Consider the following 17,675-nt stretch of genomic DNA (forward strand, 5'->3'; position numbering starts at 1 on the left):
AACGAAAGAGCTGCGGCGATGACCACCTCCGTCGGCTCTCTTAGCCGTTGTACTATACCGATTGACCTTTCTTACAATGGCAGGTCAAAAACTCCCATGTCGACTTCTCGCACGGGTATACCCAAGTCATTGGTGGTATAGTTGGGAAACCGAGATAAGCCCCATGATAGGCAGCTCCAAGTATGTCGGCATATGGCCGGACAGGACTGCTTCCGCCACATACCCAGGTACTCTGAGCCAGATATATCTTGACAGCGAGATATGCTCTGGAACCTTTGCCTTGTCGACGAAAATCATCGAGTTTCTGCTCAGTCCACAACCATGAAGGACGACATCGAAACACACCAGACAACGTTGACCGCTGTCGAGAGCATCAACGAGAAACTTGTTGACTACAGGGATGTGGACGCAGCCCTTGGCTTTTTGCGAGCCAATGCCCAGCCTGGGCAAGCGGTCGATATTGATGAGAAGAAGCTCATGCGGAAAGTCGATTGGATGATCATGCCGTTGATGTTTGCTTGTTACTATTTGCAATACACGGACAAGACGTTGCGTGAGTTCGCCTGCCGTGAAGCCATTTCAAACGCTGCTGACAATTGACATCAGTTTCCTATGCCGCAATCATGGGTGTCATTGAAGACACCCATATGCCGTCGAATGGCTTCTCGAATTTAGCCATCGCTTTCTATGTCTCCTTTCTGTTCTGCGAGCCGTTCCAGTCGTTCTTCATCCAGAAGTTTCCGACCGCGAAATATCTGGGCTGTAACGGTAAGTGCGAGATGCGTGACCGTCGGGCGTACTGGACTAATATTGTAGTGATTTTATGGGGCATTGTGGTCTCCCTGAACTGCGTGTGCCACAATTTCGCATCCATTGTCGCTCTTCGAGTCTTGCTCGGCGTGTTTGAGTCGTGTGTTGCTCCCAGGCAAGTATCTTCACAACCCGAGCCAAAATGGCGTCTGACAGTTGCAGCCTTGTCATCCTCACGGCCATGTGGTACAAACGGCACGAACAAGTCTCACGGATGGGAATCTGGTATCAAGGTGTTCGTACCCTCATCTCATTCATAAACCCGTCGCTGTTACCCGGCCGCTATAGGTGCAGGCTGACAGGTCTGTTCTAGACATCGGTGGCACCGGTCGTGTCTTCTTTGGCCTCATATGGCTTCCTCCACTACACCGACTCCCACCCGCATGTTCATTTCAAGTCGTGGCAAATATTGTTCCTGGTCTTCGGGATCATCACGATTGCTATCGGAATCTTGGTGGTGCTCTTCCTTCCAGACAACCCTATGAAAAGCCGGTTGTCTGCGGAAGAGAAGATCTACATTATTGAGCGAGTTCGTGAGAACCAAACTGGGATCGAGAACAAGAGATTGAAAACCAAACAAGTCAAGGAAGTGCTCCTTGACTACAGAACTTGGTTGCTGAGCTTGGTTGTCATCACCACTAACGTGCCCAACGGTGCCGTTAGCTCTTTCTCAAGCATCATTATCGAGAAGTGTGTGAAACCCAATTCTCATCTGCCTATACCTGCTAACCTCTCCAAAAGCTTCGGTTATGATGAATACACAACATTACTCCTGAACCTTCCTGGATGTGCGGTTGCTTTTGTGTCGGTTGGTTTCGGAACATGGTGGGCGGGCAGATACAACGGCAGGGGCATAGCAATCATTGTCCTCACCATTCCAACCTTGATCGGAGGAGCATTGATGGCGTGGCTGCCTCCAACAGACAAGGGTGGCTTGCTAGCCGGCAACTTCATGACCAACAGCGTTGGTGCGAGTAAGTGTGGATTTGACCACGACGTTTCGTGACAGCTGCTGACAATCTTAAGCCCTTCCGCTGTTGTATAGCTGGATCACATCGAACTGTAAGTCTCTTTCATGCGCTACTTTTGAGATATGCTGATGACCTCTTGTAGATGCCGGACATACAAAGAAGATCACGATGAACGCGATTGTACTGATGAGCTTCTGCGTGGGCAACGTAAGTTCTCTCCGAGCATTCGCTCAGCTGCGCGGGCGCGACAACCGTGACTGACACTGCATTCACTAGATTATCGGACCTGAGACTTTCCGTGCCAAAGATGCACCTCAATATATCCCAGCTAAGCTTACCATTGTGGTGATCCTCTCGATCGCCATTGTGCTGGCGATTACGCTGGACCTGCTGTATGCGTGGGAGAACAAGAAGAGGGACCGCGAAGAACCTCAGGATTTGCCACCGGATTATGAGTTTCTCGATTTGACAGACAAGGAGAATAGGAACTTCAGATACCTGCTGTGATTCTCGAGATGAGCGTGCCGATTATGCCTGGTTGAGGCGCCTATATATTCTAAGCAACATTATCAGAGACGGAGTAAACAGACACGACCATAGACTCATCTTCAACCCCAACATGAGATCCATAGAAAGTGTGACGCGAGAGAGACCAAAGATGAAAGCTCGGTTATATGAAATCCACGAAGACTAATCTGGAGAGACGGCCAAGTACGCCAACGATGATGATATTCAGTCCGGTGCATTCTCTGGCCAACAGAAGCTGCCGTTTTCTCGCAGCCGAGGCGGAGGTTTGACTGATGACGGATGATGGCACACATGGGAAAATACAATGGTCTTCGGGAACCTGCATCCTCGTCCTTCTCCTTGTCCAGATGATCGATAGATTCGATCATCTGTTCATCATGGAAGCCAGTGAAGACGGCGTCAGTCTCTCGCCTGAACCAAACCTACCGGCAAATATTTCGCGTCCCTATTCTCGCGCCCTACTATCGTGCAGTTTCTGCCGCAAAAGGAAGCGGAGATGCGACAGGACTTTGCCCGATTGCTCTTTCTGCCGAAGGTGAGTCCGTACCTCTACTTGGGTCGGCCAGCCAGAATAAGGGAGAAGACGCCGTACATTGATCAACCGTCTCTAGACATAGGAGGAGATGTATCTATCCTCAACGCAGGGCGTCCACCCCTATAGCGGATGAGCCTGCGCATTTGTGCGCAAATGCAAAAGCGGAAGCAAAAGCGGAAGCTCGGTCATCAGAAGCAGTGACTGTGTATTTTCTGGATCACGCCATCTTCAAATCCGGACACATGGACGTCGCAGACGTCTCCTACGCCATTCCCGAGAGCGTCTCAAGCCTGCTGGGAGATCTCGCCGCCGTACAGAAGGTCGCTACAGAATATTTTGGGACTGTCCATTGTTGGTGGTCCATCATTTCCAAGCATTCCTTCTACAAGCGCCTCATGAACCCCCTGAGGCCCAGGCAAGCAGATGCCGCCCTCCTGTTGCTTTGTATGAAGTTGATCATCTGGAGGCCGTCGGAGGGAACGCAGGACCCCCGGACCCCGTTGTATCTTGCTGCAAAACGCTACTCAACCGAGCTCGAGGTGGCAGGAGCCTTCAGCATCCGCGGGTTGCAGGCAGCTGTACTGATCGCCCTCTACGAATTCGCCCACGGCATTTATCCATCTGCGTTTCTGTCTGTCGCTTCCTGCGCGAGGTACGGGGTAGCGCTTGATATCCACCTGACTTTGACAGAAACTCCTGGAGAATGTGATGACTGCTTTCAGTCGGAGGAGAAGAGACGGATTTGGTGGTCCATTCTCATTCTCAACCGCTTCACAAATATAAGCTGTCCGGGGAGAGGCAAATTCGAGACCGATGATCCCAGCCCGACCGATCTTCTCCCGGCCGATGATGCGGCATGGGATGCAGGCATGGTCACTCCACACGATAAGATGACTATCTCTTGTCCCGCGACGGAGCGGATGGGCAGATTTGCGAAACTCGCCCAGGCTACCCATCTCCTCTGCCGGGTCTTCCAGCATGTGAGCGATCACTCCATGGATGCTGAGTTCCGTGAGAGCCAGGAGCGTCAGCTGGAGAAGGCAATCCAAATGTCCATCCGGATGGTCAGCGGCGTACTGAAGGGTCCTGCGGGTGCTCATGCTCAGATCTGTTACAGGTAAGTTGTTAGCTTTTGAAGGAAGGGCAACTCTCAGCCAGGGGCTCATCAGAGGAAAAGCTCCCTGTTCGTCCTCTACGACGACGTCCTCAGCATCGAGCCCTCGACTACTGCGAAGCTCCGACGTCGCGACCATGCGCGCGACCTGCTCGAACGAGTTTCCAAGACCTGCGCGACCTCCTCGGGCCACTTTCTGCAGGGTAATGCACTCCCTGTCGAGATGGTGACTCCGTTCGTGCTGCATTGGAAGTATCGAGCGGCAGCCTTCTATGTTCGTATGATGAGGGAGAGCCCCAACAGCGATCACGAGAAGAACTTGGAGATTCTCAAGAGTGGACTGAGGACGCTTGACAGCAGGTGGAAGATTGCAGGTACGCAGTACTTCATTATAAGCTGATCCCAACATCGACTGGGACATGTTCCACTGAAACAAATGTATTTCACAGGAACCTATCTACGAATGGTAGAGGCCAGGGAAATCATGCTTTGCACCTAGAACGACTAATGGCCATTCCGCTTCCCCTCCGTCAAAAGTCCGCCCAATTCCACCAACTCCGTCGTCCTCCGCCAGTTCCCACCTTTGTCCACCCATCCGTCTACCAGACACCTCTGCGTCTTCGTCAGGATCGACCCCACAGCTAGTCACAGGAATGCGGGCACTTGAAAGGGGGGTTCTCAAAGGCTAGCTTTGACACTAATCAAGAGAGTACTGGCCGTGTATGGGGCCCCCACATTTTGTCACGCTTATGTATGAAATGTACCTAGGTAGGCGGTTCGATGGCCTACTTGCCTATACCAGTGGTCAAGGAACACAATTGTCGACGATGCCGTCCCCAACATCGTCCTGTCTGCCGTAAGCTGGACCGAGGATGGAATGGCAAGTTATGAGGAGATGCATTTATTGAATACTCATCAGTTGGAATGATCTGACTTGAGATGGTTCTCGTGGTTCTAATTGGATTCAGCGCAAAATCCATTGACTCTGAACTGCAAATCCATCCTGCACATTTGTCTATATAATGGAGCACTCGACCGCCGCAGTCATGGTCTGTAACGATACTCGCTACCGCCATTCTGATCCAGTCGACCATTTTTACATCGAAAGACAATTCCTTCCACCACAGTAGGGATATATCAACTTAGCACTTGACGCCAAAATGCCCGTCTACGAGGTACGTCGCTTTGCCGTTCATCGAGACAAGGGCTACCCTCAGGACATTTCCCGAAGGCGTCAACCATCTTTCCTCATTCTGTCTTCGCCCACACTCACTCCTTTTTGATTGATAGATCCGACACTCGTACCCGCTCAGCCAGCACCAAAAGTCGCTGCTGGCGGCCAAGATCACCGAGCTGCACAGCACCGAGTTCCTGACCCCGTCCCTGTTTGTGAACGTGCATTTTTCCCCCGGCGAGCCGGCCACCGAGTTTTTCTTGGCCGGCAAGCCGTACAACAACGGCGTCACGTCGCCGAACCGCATCATGGGCTCGGTGCGCACGGGGCCCAAGCGCACCAAGGAGAGGTGGGACGCGTTTGCCCTGCGGCTCCAGGAGGCTTGGTACGAGGTCGTCAACGGGCCCAAGGAACAAGGTGGCCGCAACGGTGTCAATGGCCATCACGGCGAGATCAGCAATGAGGAGAGACGGGCCAGGAAGTTGCACCTCCTGGGCTTTAGACCCGTGATTGGCGGGCTCGAGAACGGCGTTCTTCTTCCAAGTGTGAGTTTTTCTTCTTCTTCTTCTTCTTCTCCTTCTTCTTCTTCTCCTTCTTCTTCTTCTCCTTCTTCTCCTCCTGGGGGATCATCATAGTACTCACTGCTAACCGACGCTTTCTTTTTTTCCTTCTCAAAAAAATAGGCCGATAACGAAGCGACATGGCTCAAGGACAACATGGCCTTCTTCAAGGAGCAGGCCGAAGTCTACGACGACGAACCCTTCCAGGGTCTCCTCAAGGAATTGAACGAGAGGCCGGACTTGAGGAAGTTGATCGAGTGAAAAGGGCGCCTGTAGGGCGCGAGCGAGCGAGGGGGAGAGATGCATGGTCCGGCTCTCACCCACCTCGGGCTGGCTGGCTGGCTGGGTGAGAAAACCTGGGGGGTTCTGATCACGCGGATGGACCGGAGAGAGAGGATGATGTAGGTGTGGACAGATGCAGTTCCACCCTCTCTCGTCTTAACTCGATATGATAGCGCAGGAGACAGAAGGCCGTCTTGAGAGAGAACGCCGGATCTAATTTCGAAGATACCGTGATGGTGGCAATCGTAACAGGCTCTACTACATACCTATTCTTCTCTCGCTCTCGCTTTCGCTCTCTTTATATTCGGTCCCAAACGTGAATCTGCCGGCGGCGTGATCTCCTGTGGCTGATCAGACTAGATGACTTGGACTTCCTCAAGGAGAGAGAGATATATATATGTATTGTAAATTGTAATAGATAAGTCGAGTTTGGGGCTTTTATTTCGCAATCTCACGATAAGACGGTACTGGCGTACTATCGTGCTTTGCAAACCTAGTTCCACTGGATATTTCAACCTCAATAGCCGGGATTTTGATTGTCAATTCACATTCCCCCATAGGAGATACTAGTATATATCCATCACAACCGACTCTCACCACCTTCCTTCTCCTTGACCACCAATTCCTTCTGCGAGGCCCACGTCTTGTCCCAGATGCGCATGCCACGGTCCCACAGCTCGTCCTCTTTGTCCTCGATCACATTGCCCTGCGGGTCCAGCCACCACTTGATGTATCTCTCGCCGCCGCCGCCGCCTTGAACAGGCTCTCCAGCCAAGAAGCGGCCGAAGGGGGCCAAGAAGCGCTTGATGGCCTGCTTGTCCTGGTCGGTGTAGTCGGCGCGCCAGCCGCTGGCCCACCAGATCGGGGTGTCGAGGCCGTGGCAGACGCCCACCGAGGGGGTAACCCATCGGTCGAGGTTCTTGGCCCGCCATGAGATGCGGTACCGGTGTACGTTGGCGGCCGGAAGGGGCTTGACCTTGGCGCGTGGGGACGATTGCGGCGGTGGGTTGAGCAGAACGTGTGTGAGACCACGCAGCGAGGCGTGAACCTGCGCGTCCGCCACGATCTGGCTAAACACCTCAGCCCACGCGGCCGCGTCGGTCGAGGTGCTCGCCGGCAGCGAGTACTGCGGCAACAGGGCCTTGACCACGTGTGCGGGATAGTAGTTGGCCAACTGCGTCAGGAGTCCCTGCAATGACGTGGGCGGGTTGACGAGCTTATACAGTTCCTTCTCGTCGCAGACTTCACCCAGGAAAACCGAGATGTCGTTCTCGGCGAGGCGCGTCGTGAACGACCCCGAGTGCAGCGCCGAGAGGAAGGTGGCTGGGATGAAACAGTCATCGGTCGACCCGCGGAAGGTGTGCATTTTCATCTTCCCCAAAGACGCGATCAGGTCCTTGGCCGGGATCTGGCGGAGTCGGTCGAGTTTCTCGCGCGGATTGGCTGAAGAAGGAATGTCAAAGATGGCGCAGAGGTCGTTGAATTGCTGCGTCAGAACCGGAGAGGACGTCGGGTTCGGCTGGATCGCCACCGCGTTGGACCACAGGTAGACTCTCCTGATCAGTCTCTGTTCCCGAGGCAAAAGGGTGTCGTAATTGAGCTGGAAGAAGGTGCTGTTGGCGCCCGCCGACAGACCCCCAACGGTGATGTTGGACGCGTCGCCGCCGAACATGTGGATGTTCTTGGCCACCCACTCCAGCGCGCACCGTTGGTCCCACAGGCCGTAGTTTGAGGCAGAAGCGTCTTCTTTGAGACTGGCGAGTTCGGACCCAGCCAGGAAGCCGAACAGGTTGAGGCGGTAGGTGGGCGAGACAATGATGCGGGGCGTCGTATGTGCGATCAGGTCGAAGGGGTCCTCTTGGTTCTGCTGCAGCGCGTCACCCACCTGGAGCCAGCCGCCATGGATGTGGAACTGGACAGGCCACCCTTTCTTGCTGTTCGGCGGAGGCGAAGAAGCTGGCACCCAGATGTTGAGGTAGAGGCAGTCTTCGTCCTGCTCGTTCTCGACGGGCGGCGCTGCGTTGGGATTCGGAACGACGATCGAGCCGTGGCCATAGTGTGGTTGTGGGCAGATGGGTCCGAACCGGGTATAGTCCCCGGGGGCACCTTGCGGGTTGTTGAATGTAAAGTCCTGCGGTAAAGCTTGGGGGCGCCGCCAACGACGGGACCCCGTGGGTGGCAGTGCGTATGGGACTTTGGTAAAACGATAAAGAATGGGCTTTCCCGCTAGGTCGCGCTGTTCCAGACCCTTGAGTGAGCCCCGTGGTGTCTCTAGGATATAGGGGTGGTTAGTGGATTGCGTTGCGCCCATGGTGGTGACCTCGACCTCTCTATCCTCTTCAGGACGGTGTATCTTCTCACAGTCTCAAACAATCTCCTCCGTATGCTGGACACAGTCTATTTATCGTCGATGGTCGCGGAATGTGTTGCCTGCGCAGATATCCTATCCTTCCTGTGGACGCCCTGCAAGGATTCGAAAACACTCGACAACAGATGAAGGTCAATGGAGGTGGAGATAGAAAACATCTAATCGACCGGCTCCGTGCCAATGATGGAGCCGAGGACGACTTTTGCGGCGGGGCGTCGATCTCCATCGGGAGTTGTTTTACCCCCGCCGACAGCGGACGCTTTCCGCCGGCATCAGCGCCGAGGCTCCGGGGAAGAGAATCGCGCAATCATTCCTGAATGGTCGGGTTGTTGAGATATTCGGTCAATTAACAACCTCAATCACTGTTTGTACTTTCCTCGTTTCTGCAGATGTCTTCTCTCGAGCCCCCAGACGCGGTTTTCGTTTTCCTGAAGTTTGATCACAGTGGAATCTCCTTGGCTTCCCTTAAATGGCTTGCCACGCCCAGAAATGGCGTGTGAAAACTGCGCACCCCGTGATTGAAGGAAACCTGATCCAGCAACCGACTCACTCGAAGTGCTACGGAGTATCAGTCTTGTAGACCTTGACCAGGACCAATCTCTCATCGGATTGTTACGTCGGCCTTGGATCGCACCAAGGAATTGCCCAGGCTCAACATGCTTCCCCCCTACCCGAACGACTAAGAGAAGAAAATGCGTAGAACTCAAACACGGTTGTCTGCAAAGGATACGAGAGAGAGCTTAGGAACGCGGGCGTCATGTCAACTCAGGTCGGGGAGTCGTCCATGCATTGTAGTTGCAGAAGAAGGGAAAGGGCGGGTTGGAGGTAGGTCCTTGTAGATGCACTGCAATGAGCTCTATTTGCGGTCAGTCCACAGAGCTCTGATCGTTCGATGCACCTAGCAACCTGGTCTATTGCTTCTGCATGGCAGCACACAACAAGGTTCGCATGCACGTTTTGTCCCAACTTAACTTTTTAATAGTTGACCTTCGGGCTCGATAAAAGACGTCATGGCTTCGGATCCATCGGTCTTGGTAGGCGGCACGAGCGGGTGGCTTGATCAGTACGAGCATCGAGTCAACGGTGGCTAATAAAGCCACAAGCGGGCAGAGATGAGCCGCCGTGGCGGTCGTGGTTGGCCTCGCCTGAAGCCATGTTCGAGGACAGCCAGCCTGACCAGGGTAGCAGCCGAGCAGGCTCTTGCAGCCTTTCGGAGCTTTGTGGTGCTTCCCACTGCGACAGCTGGCATCTCTTGGAACTTGCAATCTCTCTGCCGTCTCCTCGGACCCAACGGAGTCTGGAGTTGAACGTCCATCCACAAATGAAGATCAGCGGTGAGCTGTCAGGGGAGATCATCAGACTATCAGCTTCTGGACCGAGGAGATCCCGGCTCGACTGCGACGATCCAAACAGCTTGAAACAGCCTTAAACGCAATTCAACCATTGGCTGGAATGCGAATTGCTCAATAAAGCAAACAGATATCCCGTTTGCCGTGCCATCGTGACGACACATGAGTGGGAGGATGGCGACTGACCTGCCGCCTGAGAGCTATCTGAATACGGGATTCATTTGTTCTGATGAGGCTGATGGTCGTCTTCGGCCTGGTGAGCCCAGGTGACAGATTGGACATGGGGTACTGCATGGCGCGGAACAAAAGCTCCAAAGCAAGCAGGGCCTGTTTTAAGCAGCTGCTGGTAATTCGTTCAGCATCGGAGATAAATCACTCGAGTCGGTCCAATGAACAACCGCGGTAGGAACAAAAGATGGAACAAAATCATGCCCAACTGATGAGGCAAACGGGTCGCAAATGACGAAACAGGTCGAAGAGGAGATGGGAAGGTGGTACGATTCGACACGTTCCAGATGACCTCTTTATCTGATCAATTGTGCTTGGGGGGCCAGAATGACGCCTGGGGAAGTTTCCATGGTTGAAGCCAGGCACTAGGGACCCTAGCAAGGAGGCCAAGAAGAGTGGCCACTAGGCGACCACCGCCACCGGTTCCGCGGGTTTAGGTACATGCCTGAAGGTACGAGGTACTCCGTCTGAGCTGTACTCTCGGGGACCCGGAGGCCGTGGGCGGGTTCGCATGGGCAGCAACAAAAGGCAACCAACGGAGTTTGACCAGAAATCTCATGTCTGTTTGGCATTGTTGGGGGTTGGGGCATTCACAGCTACATCCAAGCACGTCTTGATCGCCTTGCTATTCACTAGGTATTCATGTGCGTAGATTGGCAGACGGCCATAGTGAAGCAGCTACAGAGCCAGTTGCCTGGAGACAAGGTTGGTATGTGAATAGGCTATCGGCCTAGGTAGGTATCTCAAATACATACCTACAGTAGGATAGTAGTTGAGTCTGCAGGCGAAGGGCGCAGGCAAGACCCTCCGCTACAAGTGAAAAGGGCGTGACAGCGCAGTGACAGAAGTGGCACCCGCACCGCCCCCCTTGCAGTGCTCTGCGATTGCTCTACCATTGCTCTGCGGGAGGTCTTCACACCCCCCATCGGCGCCCCCATTTGCCCATTCGCCCCTCTGGCTGCCCCTTCTGGCCCAAAGACTGACCCGTGGCTCCCCCTTCAATTGGCCACTTGAAGTCTCAGTCTCTAGCACTTCACCTGGCGCACCTTTCCCTTTTCTTTCCCTCATCTCGTTCCCTCCCTCGTTTGCCCTCCCTTCGTTTCCCCCATCCCACCAACCCTTCACGAAACTGCTTCCTGTCTCTATCTCACAACCAAGAGGATTTCCCAAGCTTGATCGACTTGTGAGCGTCGACTCACTTGTCATCAAGCATCTCTCATCCTTTACACAGGTAACCAAGTTCTGCACTAGGTTAGTCATCTCTTCCTCCCGGTCCTCTTTCCCGCCCTGCCCGCTTGGCTTTCCCTGCAACCTCACCATCCTTTATTCGCCCACACCGATTCATCCTCGTCTTCACCTTCAACCTTCATCCTCATCCTCATCCTCCGCCCCAACCTCGAATCTCAACCTCTAACTTCAGCTTCACCTCTCTCCTACCTCGTCTCCTTACCCGTCAGGCTGCCTCAGTCAGGTTGTCAAGGCAGTGAAGACTGGCGAGTGGGCTTGCTAATCAAAGGTGGAAACAGGCTGAGACCGCTTCGATCTCCCTCAGGAACCACCACTTTTGCCAGCGAAAGCCTCGATACCGAACATAACCCTCTGTTTCCCATCACCCTCATTCATATCGAACATCATATTGCAGCGCTGCTGCCCATAATTCTATCAACATGACGACCATGGTATGTGCAAAGAGTTGGTTTCATTCGGTTTCAGAATAAAATGACACGGGTGCACAAGAGGTGGACGTCGAATTCCACATCCTTGATCTCGTGCTTGCCTGTTCGCTGCAATCTCGACCCTCTGACTTTTGCTGACTGTCGTTTTGCTAGGATTTGCGTGTTGGTAACAAATACCGTATCGGTCGAAAGATCGGCAGTGGCAGTTTCGGAGATATCTACCTGGGAACCAACATCATCTCAGGCGAAGAAATTGCCATCAAGCTCGAGTCCGTCAAGGCCAAGCACCCTCAGCTCGAGTATGAAGCCCGCGTCTACAAGTCTCTCGCCGGCGGTGTTGGAATTCCGTTCGTCCGCTGGTTTGGAACCGAATGTGATTACAATGCTATGGTTCTCGATCTGTTGGGTCCCAGCTTGGAAGATCTCTTCAATTTCTGCAACCGCAAATTCTCCCTCAAGACCGTCCTCTTGCTGGCCGACCAGCTCATCTCTCGCATCGAATACATTCACGCTAAGTCCTTCATCCACCGTGACATCAAGCCGGACAACTTCCTCATGGGTATTGGCAAGCGAGGCAACCAGGTCAACGTGATTGACTTTGGTCTGGCCAAGAAGTACCGCGACCCCAAGACCCATTTCCATATCCCATACCGTGAGAACAAGAACTTGACCGGCACGGCTCGTTATGCCTCGATCAACACTCATTTGGGGGTGGAACAATCTCGCCGTGACGACATGGAGTCTCTGGGCTATGTCATGCTCTACTTCTGCCGTGGCTCTCTCCCATGGCAAGGTCTCAAGGCGGCCACCAAGAAGCAGAAGTACGATCGTATTATGGAGAAGAAGATGACCACCCCGACCGAGGTTCTGTGCCGTGGGTTTCCTAACGAGTTCGCCATCTACCTCAACTACACCCGCTCTCTCCGCTTCGATGACAAGCCAGACTACTCGTACTTGAGGAAGATCTTCCGTGATCTCTTCGTTCGAGAATCATTCCAATACGACTACGTCTTCGACTGGACCGTCTACAAATACCAAAAGAATGCCCAGGCCATTGCCCAGGCAGCTGGCAACCAGACCACTCAAGATGACGAGGAGAAGCCACGACGCGGTGCTCACCCTGCGACAGCCGCAGCCACTGGGGCCCCCACTCCTCAGAATGTCTCGCAAGCTGGTAAGCCCGCGGCCATCTCCAGCTCTCGACGCAAAGTCATCGAACGCGGTGCTAGCGGCAACGACCAGGGAGGAAGTGACAGGATGTGAGTACTGAAACCTTAAGGTTCCCATGTAAGGGATCTCCTCTGCGTTTTGCTTCGGTTCGCGTGGAGGTTTAAGATGGCATCTGACTAATGCGGTAGTCTTCGACGTTAGGCTTCGTTCCGGTACAAGGATAACCACTGGCAACGGCGATTATCGTTGAAACGGAATGACGGCTTGGTGTTCTTACCACTGACCTTGTTCCACCAACCTCTTCTCGAGGACCGCTGTCGGTCTTCCAGAACACAAATAACACCATGGGTATGTCGGATCCGGCGCGGGGTTTGCTCTAGCACATGGCAAATCCGGACCGGGAATTTGTGAGGACCACACGGCAGACAAACTTTTATCTGAATGGCTTACTCGGCTCAATCCAAACATGCAATACTTGCAGAATTACCAACGACTTTGATGGGCGTTCGGTCAGCTCCTTTGACGAGTAGCTCTTCCATGAGACATCAGACATGAACGAAAGTTTGGCGACATACGACACGACAGCATCAGTATGATCACTTGCTGCTCCATTTATGCGGGATTGATCAGAGACTCGATTTCCACGATCAGCCTGCTTTACCACGATGGACCGCTACCTCGAAACGTAGAACTAGTATTTCAGAACCACCACCGACCATCCCTCGGCATCCTCGGCACGTTTTCCTTTTTGTCTTGGCTTCACGCTTATGCTCATCATTCGAGTACTGCTTCAGAGGACGAAGGGAAAGGGGGGATTGGAGAGTATGCAACCGCGAAGCAAGGCCAACAAGCCCAGGAATGGCGAAGCTTTGATGACCTGCGGCAGGGTCTTCGGAGCAGAAGGGGAAGGCAATCTTGAGGCAAAGATGGCGAAGGACTTGTGAGGGGCCGATTCTGGGGAGGCATATGAACAGTAACTCATTGCTTTGGCGGAAGCAAACATAATTAGTGGCGAAGCAAGGGAGTCATCTCTTTGACTCGACTAGCTAGTCCAATCAATATCAATGTGCTACAAAAAGGACCGATCCCGTAGTTCTTTCCATTCGCGTAGGGAGACCGGGAAGATGCTGGAGAGACTCTTTCTTCGCAGCTCCATCTCACGTACCTAGGTATGGAAGAGTAGCCGGTGTGTGCTTCCTAGTTCGACAGACGATAGACGTAGCATTTGCGGGGTAGGCATGGCGCATCACGGTCACGGCTACAATATACCGTAGTCTCGTATGGTCGAAGCTTGGAAGCTCGAACATCGAAGATGGTCTTCCAGCCACCCGAATACCTAGGTACCTGGTAGTGAGTGACACAGGCTGCTTTAGGAAGGCGGAACACGACCTCCCACGACCTCTTTACAGGTTCTGGGAGCTTGTACCTCGTATCTGTCGGTTCGTTGTTTGTTCGCAACTGCACCTCTTGATCCAGATCACCGCAGCTCCCTGCGATACAGCGGCAGTTCGACGCCAACGCCGCTTGGATTCCCTTGTCTGTCAAGCTTAGTCCGTCCACCGTCGCTTACAAATTACTGGTGCTTCGGTTAGTTGGCGGCTGCGCCACCCAGGAGCTTGGAGTCGCAGCTGCATTTGACCGACCGCGCGGACCTCGCTCGCTCAGACGTCGAACCTCCTGGGCCGAAATAACCCAAAGTCAACATTGCGACAAGAACACGTGAGGGTGAGCTTGCTGCGTAGTAGTGATCAAGCCCTTGGCCCCCGGCATAGCAGTCTGAAACCCTTTGCTTCTCACCGACTTCCCCCAGCAAAAACTCCCAGAACCTAACCCGCCAACACCCCCGAGCCAAACAACGACTATTGGTGAGTTCTGTCCCAACGGCTGTACATATCTCAAGCTTGTCTGTCTTTCCACTGGGAAACAACAGAAAAGATGGAAGCTGAAGAACAAAGAAGCTGATTTCCGCTTGTTCAGGGGTCTTATAGAGTAGGAAGCCGTCCGATCCTGGTCTCTCAGAGTCTGCTTTGCGCCAGTGGTTGCGAAACCAATCATCGGTCCTATCGGAGTAAGTAGTGATGGTGACGGCTTTCATACACATATTTGTTCTCTTCCGAGCTCTGTATTTTGCGCTGCCGCGGATTGTCCCGGACGTTGGCATGTTGCATGCACCACACTCAGCCTCGTGGCTTTCAGAGCCGTGGGGGATATAAGGGTCGGAAACGAGTCCTTCCAAACGCAGAACCCAGGGGAGGATGTTTGAGTAAGTTCCTTTATTTCATTCCCCTTCCGTATGGCACCTCCTATGTGGTCTGAGAGTTGCATACCCTGCCTTACATGTCGCAACAAGCATTCTGGTGAGCAAAGAAGGCGCGCTCAGACCACTGGTACCTTGAACGATACCGTGCATGGTCACAGATAGTTGAACTCGATCGCTAACCCAGAAGCTTGTCAGGAATCAGGGTCCGATAGTTTCTTGATCGCACTCGCAGAGAGTCGAGCTCGCGCCGTGTCTTCTACAACAACAGCTGCTGGACGTGTCCGGTGCGCGGACGAAACCAGCTACGTGATCAGTCCAGGACCGGCGTGTGCGCATCAGATTGTTTTTCATCAGATTGCCGACATCGACTAACTGATAATATTGGTTCCTACAGATCCGAGCTCACCATCATCGAACTGTGCACTCCAGTCCCTAACTTGACCAGCCAAAACCAACCCGACTGCTTCAAAATCATTAGCCGACAATGCCTGTCGAACTGCGCAAACGCCCTCCCCCAAAGGAACCAGCTGCCCCTCCTCCGGCCGCGAAACGGGGGAGTAGTAGCAGCACGGTGAAGAAGCTCGCGGGCAAGGCCAAAGCCGCCGTGACTCGGCCCTATCCCAGAAAGACCGCTGGCCCTGTTGTGGGCCAAGTTCCAACGGAGTCGGAAGAAGAAGAAGAAGAAGATGTCGCTCCCACCTCCGCTGCCATCGTCCCCGAGGCCGTCCCAGCCACAGCAGGCGTCGCGGAAGAAACCAAAGAGGAGCAGCCTACGGCGAATGGGAGCGCTGTCACGGGAAAGGCAACCGCCTCCGGGAAGCTGAGCGTGGGCGACAAGATCGATCTAGAAGGCTTTGGGGGCACGGTCCAGACGCATGATGGAACTAACGTGACGGTGAAAGAATTGATCGAGCAGAGCGGCGCCGGGATCGTCATCTTTACGTACCCGAAAGCGAGTACACCCGGCTGTAAGTCTGACTATATCCTCATCTTCCTGTGGTTGTACTCCCGCCCCTGATGGAGACGTGCAGCGGAGAGGTCCGATGCAGAGCGATTGAAGACTGATGCTTCTACTGTACAGGCACCAACCAAGCTTGCCTCTTCCGGGACAACTACGCTCCTATTACGGGTGCATCGCTCGCAGTCTATGGATTGAGTACGGACAGTCCCAAGGCAAACACTACCTTTGCAACCAAGCAGAATTTGCCGTATCAGCTATTGGTGAGCTTCCTGTGCCTCGCTTCTTGATTCCTCCCAACCTCGGATGATATAAATACTGATTGGAATGGCAGTGTGACCCTAACGCGACTCTCACAACTGCTATTGGAATGAAAAAGCCAGGGCCCGGCAAATCCACCACCCGCGGCGTGGTCGTCATTGATAAACAAGGGACACTCCGTCTCTGGGAGCAAGCTGGCCCTGCCAAGACGCTCGAGGCAGTTTTGGAATACATCAAATCTCAGGGTATGACTGAGACGGGCGCCCCAGCGGCAGTTGCTGCACCGCCTGCGGACGACCCGGTTGCGACGGAGGAGGCAGCAAAGCTGGCAGACCCAGACACCAAGATGGATGAGGTGCCGCTCGTTAGGACCCCGAGCAAATCCGAGCGGGACGCCGCCGAGACAGCCGCAGAGGTGGGCGAGAGTGCTGCCAAGATTGATTCTGCTGAAGGAGAAGCGAAGCCATGAAGACTTTCCCTTTGGGCGAAGTAGCAGAGGTGAAGCACTGTGGGTTGTTTAATGTGTCTTGTCAGTGGTGGGCATGATAGTTCTTTCTCGGCGTCCTAGGCGCATCCTGGTCAATGAGCATTATTTCTGGTCTTTCATCATCTCTTCTGTCCTTCAGATGGTCCCAATCCCCGGATACCACGCCTTGCCGACTCTCTGGATCTCCGCAATGAACTTTTTGCTCGTGATTTCGGGGCTCTTCCCCCCATAGTTTGCTATCTGCAACGGCGTCCTCTCGTCGGGCATGTAGAACGGATTCAGCATGAGATGGATGTATGCAGTCTGGACCGCACGGAAGGCTGGCTTAAGATCCGCGTCTCTGAGACCCACTGCGGCAGGAGGGAATCGTCTCTTGTCCTTTGCCAGGTCTTTGGACCCGTTTTCGTCGGACGGAGAGGTCGCAGGCCGACCCATCATGTCCACCACGATGATGAACTTGATCCCCGTGTTTGTCAGCCAGCCGTAGCACGAGAGGCGGTCGTCGATGGCCTGGAGCAGACCCAAGTCGGAATCGAGCAGCTTGGTGGTGCGAGCGCGCAGGTCGAAGACGTCGAGGCACGAGTTTAGGAGGAAGAGGAATTCAAGCTCGGCGTTGGCAACGGTGTCGTGGGGAGGAAAGAGGGAGATGTGTAGGGGTTGGTCATGTTTGCCGATGACGCCGATGCATGCTATCGACGGTGACGAGTTGAGGGCCATTAGGCACGACCACCGAGCCTGATTCTGGGGTGCTCGTAGAGGAGAGACACAGCATATTGTACCTGTACCTAGATGGCCGGCTCCCCAGATATTGCCCAATCAGGAAAGCCGATCTCGCTGTCCTGGCCGGCTCAAAGACCAGCCAATGAACGAGCTCGCAATTCTCCAGACATCCCGACATCATAGATTCTCTACCGAACGAACAAACTGCAGTTTCGCCTCCTCTT

General features: G+C 53.8%; 7 protein-coding genes across 7 annotated transcripts; 5 read left to right on the forward strand and 2 right to left on the reverse strand.

Annotated features, from left to right (window-relative positions):
• Positions 1-321: 321 nt before the first annotated feature.
• Positions 322-2,288, forward strand: Z520_08839 (uncharacterized protein; the record flags this gene model as incomplete). Its single annotated transcript, XM_016779335.1, has 9 exons — positions 322-553; positions 607-768; positions 817-912; positions 948-1,045; positions 1,124-1,500; positions 1,552-1,784; positions 1,837-1,872; positions 1,924-1,988; positions 2,058-2,288. 9 exons carry the CDS (start codon positions 322-324, stop codon positions 2,286-2,288), a joined length of 1,530 nt encoding a protein of 509 aa, XP_016629445.1.
• A 798-nt stretch (positions 2,289-3,086) lies between these two features.
• On the forward strand, positions 3,087-4,457 carry Z520_08840 (uncharacterized protein; the record flags this gene model as incomplete). Its single annotated transcript, XM_016779336.1, has 3 exons — positions 3,087-3,961; positions 4,022-4,332; positions 4,408-4,457. The coding sequence occupies 3 exons, from the start codon at positions 3,087-3,089 to the stop codon at positions 4,455-4,457; spliced, it is 1,236 nt and encodes a 411-aa protein (XP_016629446.1).
• A 661-nt stretch (positions 4,458-5,118) lies between these two features.
• Z520_08841 (uncharacterized protein) lies at positions 5,119-5,953 on the forward strand (the record flags this gene model as incomplete). The annotated part of the gene is made up of 3 exons (XM_016779337.1): positions 5,119-5,133; positions 5,249-5,677; positions 5,816-5,953. 3 exons carry the CDS (start codon positions 5,119-5,121, stop codon positions 5,951-5,953), a joined length of 582 nt encoding a protein of 193 aa, XP_016629447.1.
• A 601-nt stretch (positions 5,954-6,554) lies between these two features.
• Z520_08842 (uncharacterized protein) lies at positions 6,555-8,285 on the reverse strand (the record flags this gene model as incomplete). Its single annotated transcript, XM_016779338.1, has 1 exon — positions 6,555-8,285. One exon carries the CDS (start codon positions 8,283-8,285, stop codon positions 6,555-6,557), a length of 1,731 nt encoding a protein of 576 aa, XP_016629448.1.
• A 3,301-nt stretch (positions 8,286-11,586) lies between these two features.
• Z520_08843 (uncharacterized protein) lies at positions 11,587-12,858 on the forward strand (the record flags this gene model as incomplete). Its single annotated transcript, XM_016779339.1, has 2 exons — positions 11,587-11,598; positions 11,749-12,858. The coding sequence occupies 2 exons, from the start codon at positions 11,587-11,589 to the stop codon at positions 12,856-12,858; spliced, it is 1,122 nt and encodes a 373-aa protein (XP_016629449.1).
• A 2,651-nt stretch (positions 12,859-15,509) lies between these two features.
• Z520_08844 (uncharacterized protein) lies at positions 15,510-16,713 on the forward strand (the record flags this gene model as incomplete). Its single annotated transcript, XM_016779340.1, has 3 exons — positions 15,510-15,993; positions 16,107-16,246; positions 16,318-16,713. The coding sequence occupies 3 exons, from the start codon at positions 15,510-15,512 to the stop codon at positions 16,711-16,713; spliced, it is 1,020 nt and encodes a 339-aa protein (XP_016629450.1).
• Positions 16,714-16,866: 153 nt separating this feature from the next.
• Z520_08845 (uncharacterized protein) lies at positions 16,867-17,448 on the reverse strand (the record flags this gene model as incomplete). The annotated part of the gene is made up of 1 exon (XM_016779341.1): positions 16,867-17,448. The coding sequence occupies one exon, from the start codon at positions 17,446-17,448 to the stop codon at positions 16,867-16,869; it is 582 nt and encodes a 193-aa protein (XP_016629451.1).
• Positions 17,449-17,675: the final 227 nt, after the last annotated feature.

The sequence above is a fragment of the Fonsecaea multimorphosa genome (genome assembly GCF_000836435.1).
Source record: "Fonsecaea multimorphosa CBS 102226 unplaced genomic scaffold supercont1.21, whole genome shotgun sequence".
Taxonomy (NCBI): domain Eukaryota; kingdom Fungi; phylum Ascomycota; class Eurotiomycetes; order Chaetothyriales; family Herpotrichiellaceae; genus Fonsecaea; species Fonsecaea multimorphosa.